Raw genomic sequence first — 16,600 nt, 5'->3', positions numbered from 1 at the left:
CCGCTGTTCTTTTTTTTGCTACTAAGGTCAAAGCTGTCAAACATTGTTGTGATTCTTTGTTGTGATTCGTGTTGTGATTAGTAAAAGAAGGTTAAAAGCGTTAAAAGTTTCTCTTTATTTCTAATCTTTATGAGAAATATTGTAAATAATACTAAACGTTAAACAATTTCTTATAGCTTAATATAAAATATAAATGACAACACGTGTCTGAATATATGTTAATAAAACGAATTAAGTTCAATAGGTGATAATTTTATTTTAAGTCTATGGTGATAACTGATCTGTATTTGGTATTTGGTGTTCTTCTGGTGTTCTTCAAGATAACTCCTTATAGCTGAACTGAACTTTTTCTCTTTCTGGTACTGCCCCTTTTTTTATTAGGAACTATGGATAACATAGACGAAGTAGATTTAAAACCGTAAGTATTAATCTTTATATTATGTAGAAATTTTGATAATACGTTGAGGTATTGTTTTGGGAGGAGACAATGATATTGATGTATATTTTGTATCCAAGATTTGGTCTATAATAATTTGTTAAAAATGATAAATGGAATCCTGTAGATTCAGTTATAGTATTTAGATCCAGCTGTTATATCTATTGTGCTATATATATTTGATGTTTTTACTTAATCTGCATTGAAAATTTTACGTTTTTACTGTCCATAACCTAAATGGAACCTAAATAAGTTATACGAAACCTCTCACATCTGTATAACTGAAGGGGTGGCGCTCCACTTTTTTATGAAAATAAGATTTGACTTAGTTACCCTTTATTTAAAAATAGGCCATCAGGTGTTTTCATATAACAGTATTACGGCAAAGTTTACAGAATAAAATATATTACGGCAATGTTATTGGAGCTACCTTGTTTTCGGTTTGCTGCAAGAACTGGACAGCTCTTAGAGAAAATGAGCAAAGACAGTCACTGTAGATCTAATAACATTGCATTATAAGCTAAATAGTCATCTAAATCTGATAGGATTGATGGACAAAACCACGTACAGGTTTTGTTGATCTGAAAAGAAAAAGAACAGAACACATGTCATGTCAGTGCGACAGCCTGCCAAATCTGCGGTTCTTTATGGGTTCTTTGCATTGTAATCTAAGAATCAGAAGCGGACTACGATAGATCTGAAAAGGTCACATTGGAACAGGTTGATAGCCACCTTGAAGAATCTCATCTAAGTGATGCTGTTGTATTACTGTTATATTCTGTTTATTTATAGTGTCTAGTAAGATTTTATTACATATTTTTTTAATATTTACTTTTATGTTTATATATTACTCTTGCTTTGAGTAATTGACTTGCTAAATTATATATCGCCAAATAAATACTTATTGTTTAAAAGATTCAAGGTACAATATTGGCATATCTAACTATATAGATAGTTAGTATATTTTATACTTTCTCTTTAGGGCTATTTATTCAACACTGGAAGTGGAACTGGAAATTGTAATGTAATATAAATATATTCACCAAATTGATATTTGATCACAGATAGTATATATTGTGAAATTTTTTGTTACAGCCCAACAGATACTGGTTTTAATAATGAATTATTCAGTGTGGAGCATGTTAAACAAGAAAATAATGTTTTAGAAGAAAATTTAAATGAAGTATCATCAGATATTAAGTTGGAACCGTAAGTATATTTTTCTAAATATTTATGTTTTGATTAATTTTAATGTACGTGTAAAAGTATAAGACATGCGCGTTCGTATGTTAATGTTTATCTGTTTGTAGTCTTTGCCGTTGTTCTCTAATAAGTTATTTACTGTCCTCCATCAATGCAGTTGTGCAGCTCTGAATTGTTCAAGAACGCGATACTCTCAATCCATTCAATTAAGTCATACAGTTCAGAACTGTTTCGCGCCATATGGAGGCACCAGGCTATCGCGCACAGCTCCTTTCAGAACCGTTCTCGAGTAGCCCAGGGCGTAAAGCTCTGGAACTTGAAATTCGCGAATGGAGGACAGCAATTGTATGTTCGGCAAGAGAATATATGATTTCGACAAATGTCACTGTTACATATTTTTCGCCAGACAGATAGAGAGTAAATTTAATGTTAAAATTTAATTTTTATTAATTTACAGTGATATCCAAATTTTTGAGTTTATCAACATCGAAGACAATAAACATGAAAAACATATCCAAACTATGGTAGCATCTGAAGAAAATTTAGAAATGTAAGTGTATATATTTTCAGTATTCTTTTTTCTTTTATATCAGTATTTCCGCATAACAGTAAATGCAAGTTAATCAAATCCAAATCTTTTTTACAACTATGTTTATGTTTTTTCGTATTCAATAGAGTCACAAGACTGTAATATTTAAAACTTATATTTTATTAGGGTGAAGGAATCGAATGAATCAGAGAAAAATGTCTATAGATGCTCCATATGTAGCTACCGAACGACACGTAAGTTCTGTCTTACCAACCACAAGAAAAGTCACTTGGCATTGGAAGAACGACAGATGTTTGCTTGTGCGCATTGTGACAACAAATATAAAACAAGAGGCGGTTTACAATACCACCTTGATAATAATCATATTGATTTTAGGTAAATTTATTTTTGTGTAAGAATTCTACATATAGAAATTTTAAAACAGTTTCCGATGCACGTCATCAATCACATCGAAATTGACACTAAAGCCTATAAACCTGAGTAAATGAAATTTTAGCAAAAATGTTTAAATTTGTTGACTAAATTAAAATACCAAGCAGCTCTTCATTATACTTTATAGAGCAAATGATTGTAACAGATATTTTATTTAGATTAAAGCTGCAAAAATTAGTTTAAACCGATTTTTATTATCGCCTTATTGGTCACATTGCGCCATGTTCAGCAATGTTGTCGTGTATTATTTGACAATTATCCCAGTGTCAGTCATTGTGCGCGTTCAGGGAACACAGCGGCTGACTGACCGCTGAGTATTTTACTCAGCGGCTGACTGTTTTTGCGTGTAAAAAGAGACGGTTTAGGGAAATCGCTTACTCAGCCACTCAGCCGCTGACTGTCCCTGAACGCGCCCATTATTTTGTATAATATCGTGTTGTTAAATTTTTGGGAGTAATTCTCGTTTTTTGTCGTTTTTCATAGTTTTTTTTCTTCTTAAATTGTACTTCTAACCACAAAAAGTTCTTTTAAGAACTAAATTTTCGAGATTTTTTACTTCATTTTTTGAAATTGTGGATTGAAAATATGCCGAAGCCTTTAAACAGTCGAAGCAAAGCGCTTGTAGCTTCCCTGATAAAATATTTTGAGCGCGAACGTGACAAAAAGGTCCTTTATTACCGTTGAATGCAGTCAGAGAAGTAAGATTGATTGGTAAGCACATTATACCACTTTCAAGTTATTTCTACTTATTTCAATTTGTAGCGGGTAGTTGCTGCCTTAAAAAAAATTATATAAAAATTATATACTAAATATATTGTTTGTCACTTTTAAATTATGATTCATCTCATAAATCTATGACAATTTGGCAACGCTGTCGCCATCGCTTGTCACTCAAAGTTGATGACGTCCATCGGAAAACGTTTTAAAATTTCTATAGATCATAATATATACTTTCGTGGATATAAGGCTGTCATAACCTGCCATCTATAAAATAAACTTATAGGTGAAGTTCTAGAGACTAGAGTTACAAGACTAATACTTAAAAATTATTTTATTAGGACAAAGGAATTGAAGAAACCGCAGGAAAAGATCTACAGATGTGCCATATGTTCCTACCGAACAGAACATAAGTCATGTCTTAAGCGACACGAGAAAATTCACTTGGCGCCGGAAGAACGACAGTCGTTTGCTTGTGTGCTCTGTGACAAAAAATATCTGACAAAAGTGGGCTTAAAAGACCACTTTAAGGATAATCATATTGATTCCAGGTAAATTTATTATTGTTAGCATAAGAATTATACCTAAACCACATATCCGTTCATATAGAAATTAGAGATATTTTTGTACTGGCTCGGTGACCTTTATCGAGATGGCCACCTTGAAGAATCTCATCTAAGTGATGCTGTTGTCTTACTGTCATATTTTGTCTATTTATAGTGTGTAGTAAGATTTGATTACATATTTTTTTAATATTTACTTTTATTTATACTTATATACGTTTATGTATTTATTACTCTTGCTTTGGAGCAATTGACTTGCTAAATTATATTTCGCCAGATAAATATTTATTGTTCAAAAGATTCGTACAATATTGTTGTTCAAAAGATTCGTACAATATTGACATATCTAACTATATAGATACTTAGTATATTTTATACTTTCTCTTTAGGGCTATTTATTCAACACTGGCAGTGGAACTTAAAATTTTAATATAATGTAAATAATATATTCATCAAATTGATATTTGATTGCACAAAGTATATATTGCGAATTTTTTTGTTATAGCCCAATAGATACTGCTTATAATAATGAATTATTCAGTGTGGAACATGTTAAACAAGAAAATGATGTTTTAGAAGAAAATTTAAATGATGTATCATCAGATATTAAGTTAGAACTGTAAGTATATTTTTCTAATTTATGTTTTGATTAATTTCTAACAGTATATTGCTTGCTTTTTAATGCGTCACAAAGAAAAAATTGTTACTTCAATAATAGTTTAATAGCATGTTTATTGGACGTCATTGGTAATACCACAGATTATAAACTTATCGTCAAAAGCATATTGTTTTTCGCTGTTCCAATTTTCGAAGTCGCGCACTAGTTAGGTTACTAGTTTGCGCACATAGCACGCCCACTTATGGCCTCTAAAATTGTGCACAGTCTGACCGGCCCAGTTATTACGCTGTTTAAATGCGAGTTTATTTTTGCGCACAGGAAATTTTACTCTTTACTCATCGTCATAAAAAACAATTTTCGTACCACGAATTAGGGATAAGATTTTTATCTGTATACATATAGTATACCTAATCTGTGGTAATACCGTCACAATGAATAGTATCTTACATTATAAACAAAAGAAACTAATATAATACAAAAAAAAATTATGTAGTTAAGTTTTAGTTGGCAGTTAAATTTTTTGTATAAATATTATTAAAAATACAAAATAATTACAAACAATTATTATATGTATATAAAAGATAAAAATAATTACACAATACAATATTATTACAGCCCAACAGATACTGCTTTTAATAATGAATCATTCAGTGTGGAACATGTTAAACAAGAAAATAATGTTTTAGAAGAAAATTTAAATGGAGTATCGTCAGATATTAAGTTAGAACCGTAAGTATATTTTTCTAAATATTTATTTATTTATTTATTTTAACTGTATATTGCTTGCTTTTTAACGCCACACAAAGAAAAAAGCGTTTCTTTAATAATAGTTTAATAGCATGTTTATTGGGCGTCATTGGTAATACCCTTGTAATACCCTTGTTTATATATTCTTTAAGTTGCTCAACCGGCTAGACAAAATGTGCTGCCAGCTGGAGGACAAATCGTGAACCTTTCGAGGCGGAGTCAAAAATATCGATTATTTTCGTTATTTTCCTCAGAGTAATGTAATAATATAGCCCGGGTTTCTGCATCTTTAATAGTGATCAGCTGATTAAGAAATTTAAACGAAACTTTTATTTTATGTAGATTGTGGATTATTTTTGCCTGTTATTTTAAAAATTCTAAACCGTATTAACAAAGAAATTATTATTTCGATATGTTGGGGTACATTTTTTATAATTTATGATAATGCTAATTACTGTTAATTAATATTTAGAAAAAGTTACATACCTACTTTAATTTGATTTAATGCAGGTTTATAAAAGAATCATTTCATTCTTAGATTATTTTATTCTAAATTGAGTGTTTTACGAATTTTACGATATTTTTTTCTTTGAAAACATAAAACTTTTTACATTCAAAAAATTGCAACTTGCTTAAACAACAATTGTAAATATGAATTTTTTAAATGAAGAAAAGCGTGTAGGATTATTGGTTCAACTTTTCTTGGCCATACATTTTCCAGGATACGTTGACCGGTGAACGGTATTTACGTTTTTTAGAGAACGGTTTTCAAGACATGATGAAAAGTTAAATTTAGATAGTCGCGCATCAATAGGGTGGTTCCAACATGACTTTCATTATGACCCCCCCCATAATGAAAGAAATGTTAAAAATTATTTATATCACAATTATGCAAACTCAGGGATCGGAAGAGGTGGACCAATTGCATGGGCCCCCTCGAAGAGGCGGTACGGGAGAACATTTTCTAAAATAACTTAAGTGTATGGGGTAGTGATATTATGAAGTTTTAAGCCGGAGTCTCATGCATCCGAAATCCGATGACACGACGATCCGACGGTGCTCCTATTGGTCGAAATATTTTGACAACAATTTTTATCCGATAATTTTAACTAATCATCCGACGTCGTATAAAGTTAAATTTTGTTTAACTTTTGTACGATATCGTGTGTTTTTAACCTCACTTTTTTTGAAAACATTTGTTTTTAAAAACAAGTTTAGTGGGAAGTGGGCAATTTCGGGATATTTGGCGAGGAAGTTATTTTATAAGTGTTTCTCCAATAAAACATGACATGAATCTCTATTCAGCACAGCAGAAAGATGTTAAAACTGTCAAATTTCGGAACGAACTTTCGGATGTATGTGACAGGCTTTTTTTATTTCACACGATAACTTCAAATTTCGGATGTCGTACCATCGGATTTCGGATGCATGAGACTCCGGCTTTAGTTTGCGTAATGTAAATCGTAAAGAACCGTTTAATAATATATTCTATGTTTTTATGTTATAAATCATAACAGAGTAAGAATACCATGCTAACTAAGTGAAATTAGCCAAGAAAGAAAAAAATTGGCTATAACTATAACTCTGTATCTAACTGTAATTTTTCGAAAAAAAAAACATATATACCTATATCGCTGAAAAGCTTAAAAATGGCGATTTTTATGAAGTCATGGCCAACTATTGTCAAAAATTACAGGCTTTAGAAAAAATCAGAAAACACAAGCTCATTAGGTATGTGATTATCTACAACTTTTTGTCTAAAATAGATTATAATGGAATTAGGGACAAGTTTTAAAATAGCCAAAATTTTTTTTCGAAATATCTAGTAAGCGATAAGCGATAAACGTTTTCAAAAATCCGAAAGGCGCATATTTATGACCCCACAAAACTGCAATTCTTTCCCCATTAACCGACTCTATCTCCAATAGTTTCCGAGATACCCATAGAGAACATTGTAGGAAACTCACCCTGTATAGTATTTTGAAACTAACTATTATTATTATTTGACTAGTTTAATTTGATTAATAAGGCTAGATTAATTTAATTTCAAATAAATTTGATCAGATTTTTTTTCGTATATTCTGCTACCAGAAAACCAAGATTATATGATAACGCACTTTTCAACGAAGTTGAAGGAGATATAGTGTATCTATCACAATACTTAATAGAACTACTACAATCATTACATGAAAAACAAAAAGAAGAAATACCCAAATACCCCTTCACGTACTACTCACTCAACTACAAAATAAACGAATATAATCTCTTAAAACACTACACAACTACTTATTCGTGTATTCTATACTGAACAAATTATCAAACTTACTAATTTATCAAACAAAAAGAAAAAATAACAAAATTATCCCTTCACCTACTACTTAACACAAAATAGACTATAAAAACATTACTAAACTATTTTTGGTAGACTACACTATCATGCTACACTAAACACTATAATTAAACTTAATAAATTAATCTAATTTTACACTACAACTACAAAGAAAAAAGAAATAAGAACATTTTCCAAAACTAGAAGAAACAGAACTTCCATACGTGCGACCAGGATAATAGGTCAAGGGGACAAAGAATATAAAATACTTTAAAATGTGCATTCAGAAAGAAAAAATACCTCGAAAATTATCTAAACAAACATTTTTATTTCTTATCAGTGAGAAGCATCGGCCTTGTCGGCCTTGAAGAATTTGTCGGGTATTTACAATGGTCGAATTGTATAATTGCCAGCTTTTATAGCATATCTAATAGATAAAAAGTATCTGGTCGATTAGTAACCAATTGGCACAGTCCAAAAATTATCGATTTTTATTTTCTCTGTTTTTATTGGTAGCTTCAAAATTCAGAGTAACAAAAAATATTTTTCTGTAGGGAAACCGATCCTGCCATCTAGTAGTCTTAGTCCATAAACGTCTTAGGTTGATCTACTTTAAAAATATATATACAAGGGTAATACATAATAGTATCTTCCTTAGACATAAATTACACGAACTAAAAGAATACAAAAACTAATATAATACAAAAAAAATATTATGTAGTTAAATTTTAGTTGGCAGTTAAAATTTTTATATAAATATTAAAAATTATAAACAATAATAAACAATTATTATATGTATATAAAAAATAAAAAAATTACACAATACAATTTTGTTACAGTCCAACAGATACTGCTTTTAATAATGAATCATTCAGTGTGGAACATGTTAAGCAAGAAAATGATGTTTTAGAAGAAAATTTAAATGGAATATCATCAGATATTAAGTTAGAACCGTAAGTATATTTTTCTAAATGTTTATGTTTTGTTTAGACTTAAAGTATCTATAAAAACCATCACTTCTCAAGCCGGCGTTGTTGTTGAAGTGTCCTGAGTCACAATTAATGGAAAAGGATAGAGGTGAGTGATGAATTTAATGTTAAAATTTAATTTTTATTAATTTACAGTGATATCCAAACTTTTGAGTTTATCAACTACGAAGACAATAAACATGAAAAACATATCCAAGCTATGGTAGCATCTGAAGATAATTTAGAAATGTAAGTGTATATATTTATATTATATTGCTTTTGTCTTTTATATGAATATTTCTACATAACAGTAAATGCAAGTTAATCAAATCCAAATCTTTTTTACAACTGAAGTCTAAACCTTTATTATATTTTATGAATTAAATAAGAAGACTAAGGACGTAGTAGGGGTTAAGGAAGTAGGAAAGGATTTCAGTATGACTAACTAATAAATTTTGCTAGGGGTATATTTTTTTAAGTTTAGCCCTAATTCATATTTTCTGGACCTTATTCAGACTTTTTTATGTAAAAATTAAATATGCGTTAGTATTATTCATGAAAATGCCCCGCTTTTTTTTGTTGCCAGCGTTCTTGCGTCCGTCATTAATTGACTCAAAATCTGGTCACTTTAATCATAACAGGGATAGATATGCGAGGTTAAATGTTAGGGGAACCCTATTCTATAGAGTTACAAGACTGTAATATTTAAAAGTTATTTTATTAGGGCGAAGGCATCGAACGAATCGCAGAAAAAAGTCTATAGATGTTCCACGTGTAACTACAAAACGGCACGTAAGTTCTGTCTTACCAACCACAAGAAAAGTCACTTGGCATTGGAAGAACGACAGATGTTTGCTTGTGCGCATTGTGACAGCAAATATAAAACAAGAGGCGGTTTACAATACCACCTTGATAATAATCATATTGATCCCAGGTAAATTTATTTTTGTGTAAGAATTATACATAGGTCATAACATATACACTATCAGACAAAAGTAGAGAAACTTTTTAAAACTCGTCGGATTTTAAAAACCTCCAGTATTTGAAGTAATGTTTGTTTTAAACATATTTCCTTTTAGCAATACCATCATTTTTCGCCACATTCCAAATTTATCTTATCAGGTGTTTATTTATAAAGGTTGATTCTCACTATACCTTCCATATCAGCTCCCTTCCGTTTACATAAAATATTATATCATGTAAAGGAATAGGACAATGCACACTATCCGTTCAGTTTCCCTTCCATACATTTTTTTGGCGAACGGACTGAAGCGTATCGGAAACAGCGTTGTCAAGTTACATTTGTACCAGCTCTGTTAACATTTTGCCGATTTTTATTTATTTTTTCACCTCTTAATTAAATCTATTACCTTTTTCAAAGATACAAATTTTTAAAATAAAACTTTCCTAATGATATAATGGGCATGTTCCAAAAAATATAAATTCGCAAATAAATCATTGTATTGCACGGACATTACATTCACGTCTTCATTACTTACAATAATTAGGAAAAATTCCATGATATCACATTAGAAATTAAATTATATATTCAAACTTGAACATTCCCGGTTGAGTTGTGACGTACATAGCCTTCACCAATCACGTTTCAGATCGTTGGTATGACCGATTGCCTGGCTCATGCGTATCAGGCGCAGATGGGGCGCAGCCATTTTGTATTTTGTTTTGTTATTATCATAGACTAATGTCATGTACTAGAGATAGATTGGACACTGATATAAAACAAATGGGTCCGTCATTTAGAGCCACCTGGTGATCCGGAAGAAACTAATGGAGAGTTTTGGCATAACATAATTTTAGCGTTCCGTTACTTATTAACGCTAACTAAAACGGTAACGTTATTCAAGCTCAAAATGATTCCTTGTAAAATATAAAATAATAAATATAGACTTTTTTGTTGCCCATTTTATGTTTTATTAGATCATTAGAAGTGTAACATAATTAAAACAAAATTAAAATATATACATACATTTTAAACACCAACAATAGAGCACATAGCGCCTATTTTTTGATTTAACAAATAAATTATATAGCAAAAATATTATAGACTACTAATTAACTGTTACAAAAAATACTATATATTACCAACTATGTACTTACTTATTTATGATTAAACTATTTTTTTTATTTGGTTCATAAATTTATAATTTCTAAAATGTCAGAATGACTTTAATAAAAAAGTTTAGTATCTAACACGAAAATGATGATCGACTCTAAATATCAGAATGCACAAACTAATAAAATCACAAATCACTGAAATCACTGAACTTTCCGATAAATCAGGAATATCTGAATTAATGATTATTTAAATAATGATCAAAATAATGATTTAAAAATAACTTGACGGATCACCAACATTTTGTCAACATGTCAACATAGGGACTGTCATGTCATCTTCATATATAAATTAGAAACCTGTACTTTAATGTCTTTTGCGCCGTCTGGCGATGCGGAAGAAACTAAATTTGGAGTTCTATAAAATTACCATTGAGTGTCTAGGGCATGGTTATTATTTTTCTTCGTGCTTTTCAGTTCAGCGGTAAATTTTCTTGGTTATAACTTTTAATTTTATCTAAGTGGCTCAAAATTATGAAAAAAGTTTTTCGGATCATTTTCGAAAGGTGACGGAGTATGTGGTGGACAGTTTTTATATAGACAATTTAAAATAGTTAAGTGCTGATATAAAGAAATTAAAATGTCAAGGTGAGATTTTTTTTTCTTGAAGAAGTTATTTAAAAGTAATAAAACCATTGTTTATAGAGCATACATAGAGTGAATCATAATGATAACAGTTCGATTGGATACGTTGTGTACAGAAAGTGGAGGGAACTAAATTTTTAAGCTGTGCAGCTAACACTGGTGATTTTTAAATTATAACTAAATATGTAGGTTTTTATTTATCTATTTATATTTTAATTTTAGGCGGCATGTAAACATTATGTCATACATAACAAATAAAATCAAGAAAGGTACCACGCTATGATTTATGTAGAATGGAGGAAGATAACATCTTACTTTCTAGCAACTTTTATTGCCATTTTTGTTTTCTCATAATATTTATATTTTATGTTCTTGTAGCGGGTTAATTGTAAATTTACTGCCCTGATATTCAGTAAGTCTTGTCACCATCAAAATGTAAATTATTACAATATTGTAATTAAAACACTTTATATTTACTTGCCTTTTAATTTAATAAATTTCAAAAATAATAAAATATGTACATGTAATACACCATGTATGTTTCCTTCGAATCTTCCTCATATATATGTATATAACCCTCTTAAAAAATAATATTTTATGCTTATATAATAAACATTATTGATCACATATTAATACATTTAATAACAAAACTTTAAAATAAAATATTTATTTTTATTATTTTATTGATTTTATGTAAACAGGCACTTTATTAGAGCCTTATTTTATCTATACAATGTATTTTTTTTTCTAATTTATTTATTAATGACCTCAAAACAGTACAATAACTGGCACCGGGGCCTAAATACAATTTTTATAAATATATCTAAAACTTCAACAAGTGAGATTATACAATAGCAATTTCAAAAATAGGAAGTCTTAATAGTCTTCTAAAATAACTTAACCATGAACGTATTTATTAACATTCTTGGTGCCAATAGAATTTTTCTAATTGCCTTGTTCATCTTCTCTAACTTTTCTTGGTCAGATAGTAGACGTACTTTTCATGATCAGATTGTAGCTGTTTTATACCATAACTGTGAATACTGTGATTTTCCGGAAATACTATTAATCTTAGTTATAAGGAATTACATTTTTTTCAAATTAATTTTTCCCCACCTTCTTCCACATGTAAAAAACAAGCCATTAATGATTTAACAAATCAAACATAATATAAACTCACTTTGAAATGTTTTGAAATCACATTCATCAGCTTAAGAGAAGTTTTCTGAAAAAACAGCATTTACGATTTTCCATCTTTTTTCGGCGCGTACAAAAACATTTTATTATAGTTACTGGTAAATGTTATCCAACAATGGAACAATTAATTTTTTAGCATTATTGGAAATAGTTTAAATGCAAATTTAATTTAAAATCAAAAATAAAATAAAACAATAACATAATAAGTAAACAATGTCATTTTGCCATTGAATAAACAGCAATGCTGCCAACATAATAAAATTCACCAAGTTTATTTGGAGACGAAAACCAGCCAATCATATTGGCGAGGGCTACATGGCTACATACGTCATCGCAGCGCGCGTAAGTGTGAAATTCAAACTTTTACCCCATTTTTTGGCATAATATTAACCCATATTGTCCCAGTGATGCGTTTACGCAACACCTAATTTAATAATTTTTTTTCTTAGTTTAATTTTTTGGCATAATATTAAGTTTTATATAAAAAAGGCTAAGTAGCAAGCACTAAGGTTGAAATCTGCATAATTACGTGGAAATTGAAAAACATGAAACATGTTTATATTATATATGCCATACAATGGGCATGATTATACAATAAAAAGTATGGAACTGATACGGAACGGAAGCTTACGTATAGCGTCAATACAATAAAAATACGGAACGAATATGGAATGGAAACGGAAGGTATAGTGAGAATGAACCTTAATATGGACACAAATAGTTTTGGAGGGACATAAATAAAGAAACCAACATAAAAATTGACCATACTTAGGAGTTATTTGCTTAAGGTGAAAAATGTTGATATTCTGATTTACATTTTTACTAAATATGCCACGCGGAACATATTTGTTTGTTTTCGCGAAGATCCTCTTCGCCAAAAAAATAATCAACGCACATCGGAATGGTGTGCAAATGGACATAAGCACAATGTTTAATTTGCATAAGTCTGTCATTAGCAAAACGATTTCCAATTTCAAAACTCGCAATTCCTTAAAGACTATTAAACAAAGTGGTCGGCCAAGGAAAACAACGAAAAAAATTGATATGATAAATAAAAAAAATCGCCTTAACTAATCCGCATAAATCGGCAAATCAAATTTTGAGTGAACTACCTGGTGTCAATATAAGCTCTAAGACCATCCAAAGAAGGCTAAGGGAAGCAGGATTATTTAGCAGATGAGCAGCTAAAAAACCACTCATCAGTAAGAAGAACCAGAAGGCCCGTATACCTTTACAGAAAAATATTTGCCCTGGTCGATGAATGACTGGAAAAAGGTCTTGCTTTCAGAGGAAAGTAAATTAAATATATTTGGATCCGATGGCATATTGTGGGTACACCGTCCAGAAGGGAAAAGATTTGATCCAAAGTATACCAAGGCCACTATAAACCATGGTGGTGGATCTTGCATTTGTGTGGGGATGATTCTCGGGCTGACATGGGACCACTGCATGTAATAGAAGGAACAATGGATCGATTTATGTATTTTGACATCTTAAGAATGTAGAATGTAGAATGTTTAGGAGGGGAGTTAGTCACCGCGACCTTAAAGATCTATTGTGTGTTCCCCTTTCTTGAGTTATAACAAGTTACAACTATTATTTAAAATTATAACAAGTTACAACATCATACAGTCTCAAGCCTTTAACAAAAGCCAGTATCTGAGACGGCTCCACAGAGGCTAGCCTCTCCATCCTTGACATCAGCCGTACCAAAGTTCATGGCACGAATGGTCGTCGTCTCGGCGCACTCAGTGATGAGGTGTTCAGGTGTTTCCGCATCTTAAAAAAGTGATGATTCCGTTTGCTGATGATAATTTGCCTTTAACCTGGATATTTCAGCAAGATAATGATCCAAAGCATAAATCGAAAGTCTTACAAAAATAGTTTTTGTCTGAACAAATTAGGGTTATGAACTCTCCTACCTAAAGTCCAAACCTTAACCCCATTGAAAACCTGTGGGAGGAACTAGATCGCCGGGTAAGACGAAGTCACATTAGCAATAAGAAAGATTTGAAAAGAATTTTGAAAGAGGCCTGGAATTCCATTGAACCAGATACCATAAGAAAACTATTGGATTCCATGCCAAAGCGATATCGTGAAGTTATAGCTAATGACGGTTACTCTACCCATTATTAATTTTATTAGGTTAGCAACAACTATGTACTTGTAATTTTTATTATTAGTTTCTCTATTTTTCTCCCTATAGTTTTTTATTTAACTGAATAAAATCTCGTTTTCGTGAGACATGTGATTATTTCATTTAAATAAGAACTACTTAAGTATCTTTAGTTTTAACAATGCATAAAATGACCTTAGTCTCTGCGTTAACAAAAAAGACATAATTTTAAAAAAATTCTCTACTTTTGTCCGATAGTGTACTTTCGTGTATATAAGGCTATAATAACCTGCCTTCTATAATGTAAATTTATAGGCGATGTTCCAAATTTTTTTAACCAAAATCTTGTTAGTTTAACAGTCATCTGTGAATTATAATAGGGGTAGATACGTGAGGTTATATGTTTGAGGAACCTTGTTTTATAGAGTTACAAGACTAATACTTAAAAATTATTTTATTAGGACAAAGGAATTGAAGAAACCACCGGAAAAGACCTACAGATGTGCTGTATGTCACTACCGAACAGAACATAAGTCATGTCTTTGGCAACACGAGAAAATTCACTTGGCGCCGGGAGAACGAGAGTCGTTTGTTTGTGTGCTCTGTGACAAAAAATACCTGACAAAAGGAGGCTTAAAAGACCACCTTAAGTATTATCATATTGATTCCAAGTAAATTTATTATTGTTAGCATAAGAATTATACCTATGGTAATCGCAAAACAATTTCCGATGCACGTGATCAACTTTGAGTGACAACGATGGCGACAGCGCTGCCAGATTGTGATGGATTTATGAGATGAATCTTAATTTAAAATTGACAAACATTTATTATATCATTTTTGACAAACATTTATTATATCATTTTTTAAAGAGTTTTACGTTTTATTTTTAATTTAATAACTAATATTTTAGTGATTAATTGATTTATTTGTTTTATAGCTTATTTTACTTACTACATATTGGCAAAAACTAGTCCATTATGAAGATTATTATAAGCGTTATTATGGCTTATTTATTTATTGATGTACATCTTACAACACCATAAGAAGTGGTAATAACAAGTAAGAGGGTGCTATTAATGCACAAACTAATAAATTACCGAATTTAATAAAAACTAACTTTGAAAGTGGTATAATGTGCTTATCAATCAGACTTACTTTTCTGACTGCAGTTAAGGGTAATAAAGGACCTTTATTGTAATGTTCCCGTTCAGAATAGTTAAAAAAAAACAGGGAAGCTACAATATCTTTGCTTCAACTGTTTAAATGCTTCAGCATATTTTCAACACACATTTTCAAGAAATACGACGAAAAACTCGAAAATGTAGTTCTTAAAAGAACTGTTTGTGCAAAGAACTGAACTGAACTGAACTTTGTGTTATGAACTGAAACGTGTATTTTTTAAATAATGAAAAAATAGGCAAAAACGAGAATTACAAAGATTCGACAACAACAGGATATTATACAAAATAATGACTGACACTAGGATAATTGTCAAATAATAAAGGACAACATTGCTGAACACGGCGCAATGTGACCAACATAGCAATAATAAAATTCGGTTTAAACTAATTTTTGCAGCTTTAATCTAAATAAAATATCTGTTACAATCATTTACTCTATATAGTAAAATGAAGAGCTGCTCGGTATTTTAAATTATACAACAAATTTAAACATTTTTGCAAAAATTTCATTTAGTCAGGTTTATAGACTTTAGTGTCAATGTCGATATGATTGATGACGTGCATCGGAAAATGTTTTGCGATTACAATAGGCACTTTCATATAGAGATAAGAGATATTTTTATACTGGCAACCTTTATCGACGACTATCTGCGACTCTCGGTTGTAAGTAAGCATCGCGCAAACACCAAAAAATATTTGATTTATAGCTAAGAAATTATAATAAACTTTGATACTGTACCTGAGTACCAATACCCTCTGGTTGTGTGCTGCTCTAGTTGTGTATATTTTCATCGATAGATTTGTAGCTGAGTAACTATCTA

At 30.5% G+C, this 16,600-nt stretch overlaps 1 protein-coding gene and 1 long non-coding RNA gene across 6 annotated transcripts in view; both read left to right on the top strand.

Annotated features, from left to right (window-relative positions):
• The first annotated feature begins 35 nt into the window (after positions 1-35).
• LOC115880030 (oocyte zinc finger protein XlCOF22-like) overlaps positions 36-16,600 on the top strand; it is a 37,831-nt gene continuing 21,266 nt past the window's right edge. For 2 of the 5 annotated variants that reach the window (XR_004049789.1, XM_030897142.1), the window contains exons 1-11: positions 36-418; positions 1,532-1,645; positions 2,097-2,189; positions 2,355-2,564; positions 3,680-3,889; positions 4,407-4,520; positions 5,136-5,249; positions 8,436-8,549; positions 8,721-8,813; positions 9,289-9,498; positions 15,057-15,266. Coding sequence is in view for 4 of the 5 variants with exons in the window: in XM_030897142.1 (XP_030753002.1) it covers positions 387-418; positions 1,532-1,645; positions 2,097-2,189; positions 2,355-2,564; positions 3,680-3,889; positions 4,407-4,520; positions 5,136-5,249; positions 8,436-8,549; positions 8,721-8,813; positions 9,289-9,498; positions 15,057-15,266 (1,514 nt within the window). In the remaining variant the exon portion in view is untranslated. The remainder of the gene's footprint in view (positions 419-1,531; positions 1,646-2,096; positions 2,190-2,354; positions 2,565-3,679; positions 3,890-4,406; positions 4,521-5,135; positions 5,250-8,435; positions 8,550-8,720; positions 8,814-9,288; positions 9,499-15,056; positions 15,267-16,600) is intronic. The other 3 variants (XM_030897141.1, XM_030897145.1, XM_030897143.1) reach the window with 3 other exon arrangements.
• Positions 11,094-11,700, top strand: LOC115880032. The gene is made up of 3 exons (XR_004049790.1): positions 11,094-11,285; positions 11,343-11,441; positions 11,505-11,700. It is a non-coding gene; the product is annotated as an uncharacterized LOC115880032 (long non-coding RNA).

Source organism: Sitophilus oryzae, unplaced genomic scaffold (assembly GCF_002938485.1).
Source record: "Sitophilus oryzae breed Bouriz unplaced genomic scaffold, Soryzae_2.0 scaffold_1604_pilon_pilon, whole genome shotgun sequence".
NCBI lineage: Eukaryota > Metazoa > Arthropoda > Insecta > Coleoptera > Curculionidae > Sitophilus > Sitophilus oryzae.
The sequence above is the reverse complement of the archived record's forward strand: the minus strand, read 5'-3'. Positions and strand labels throughout refer to the sequence as shown.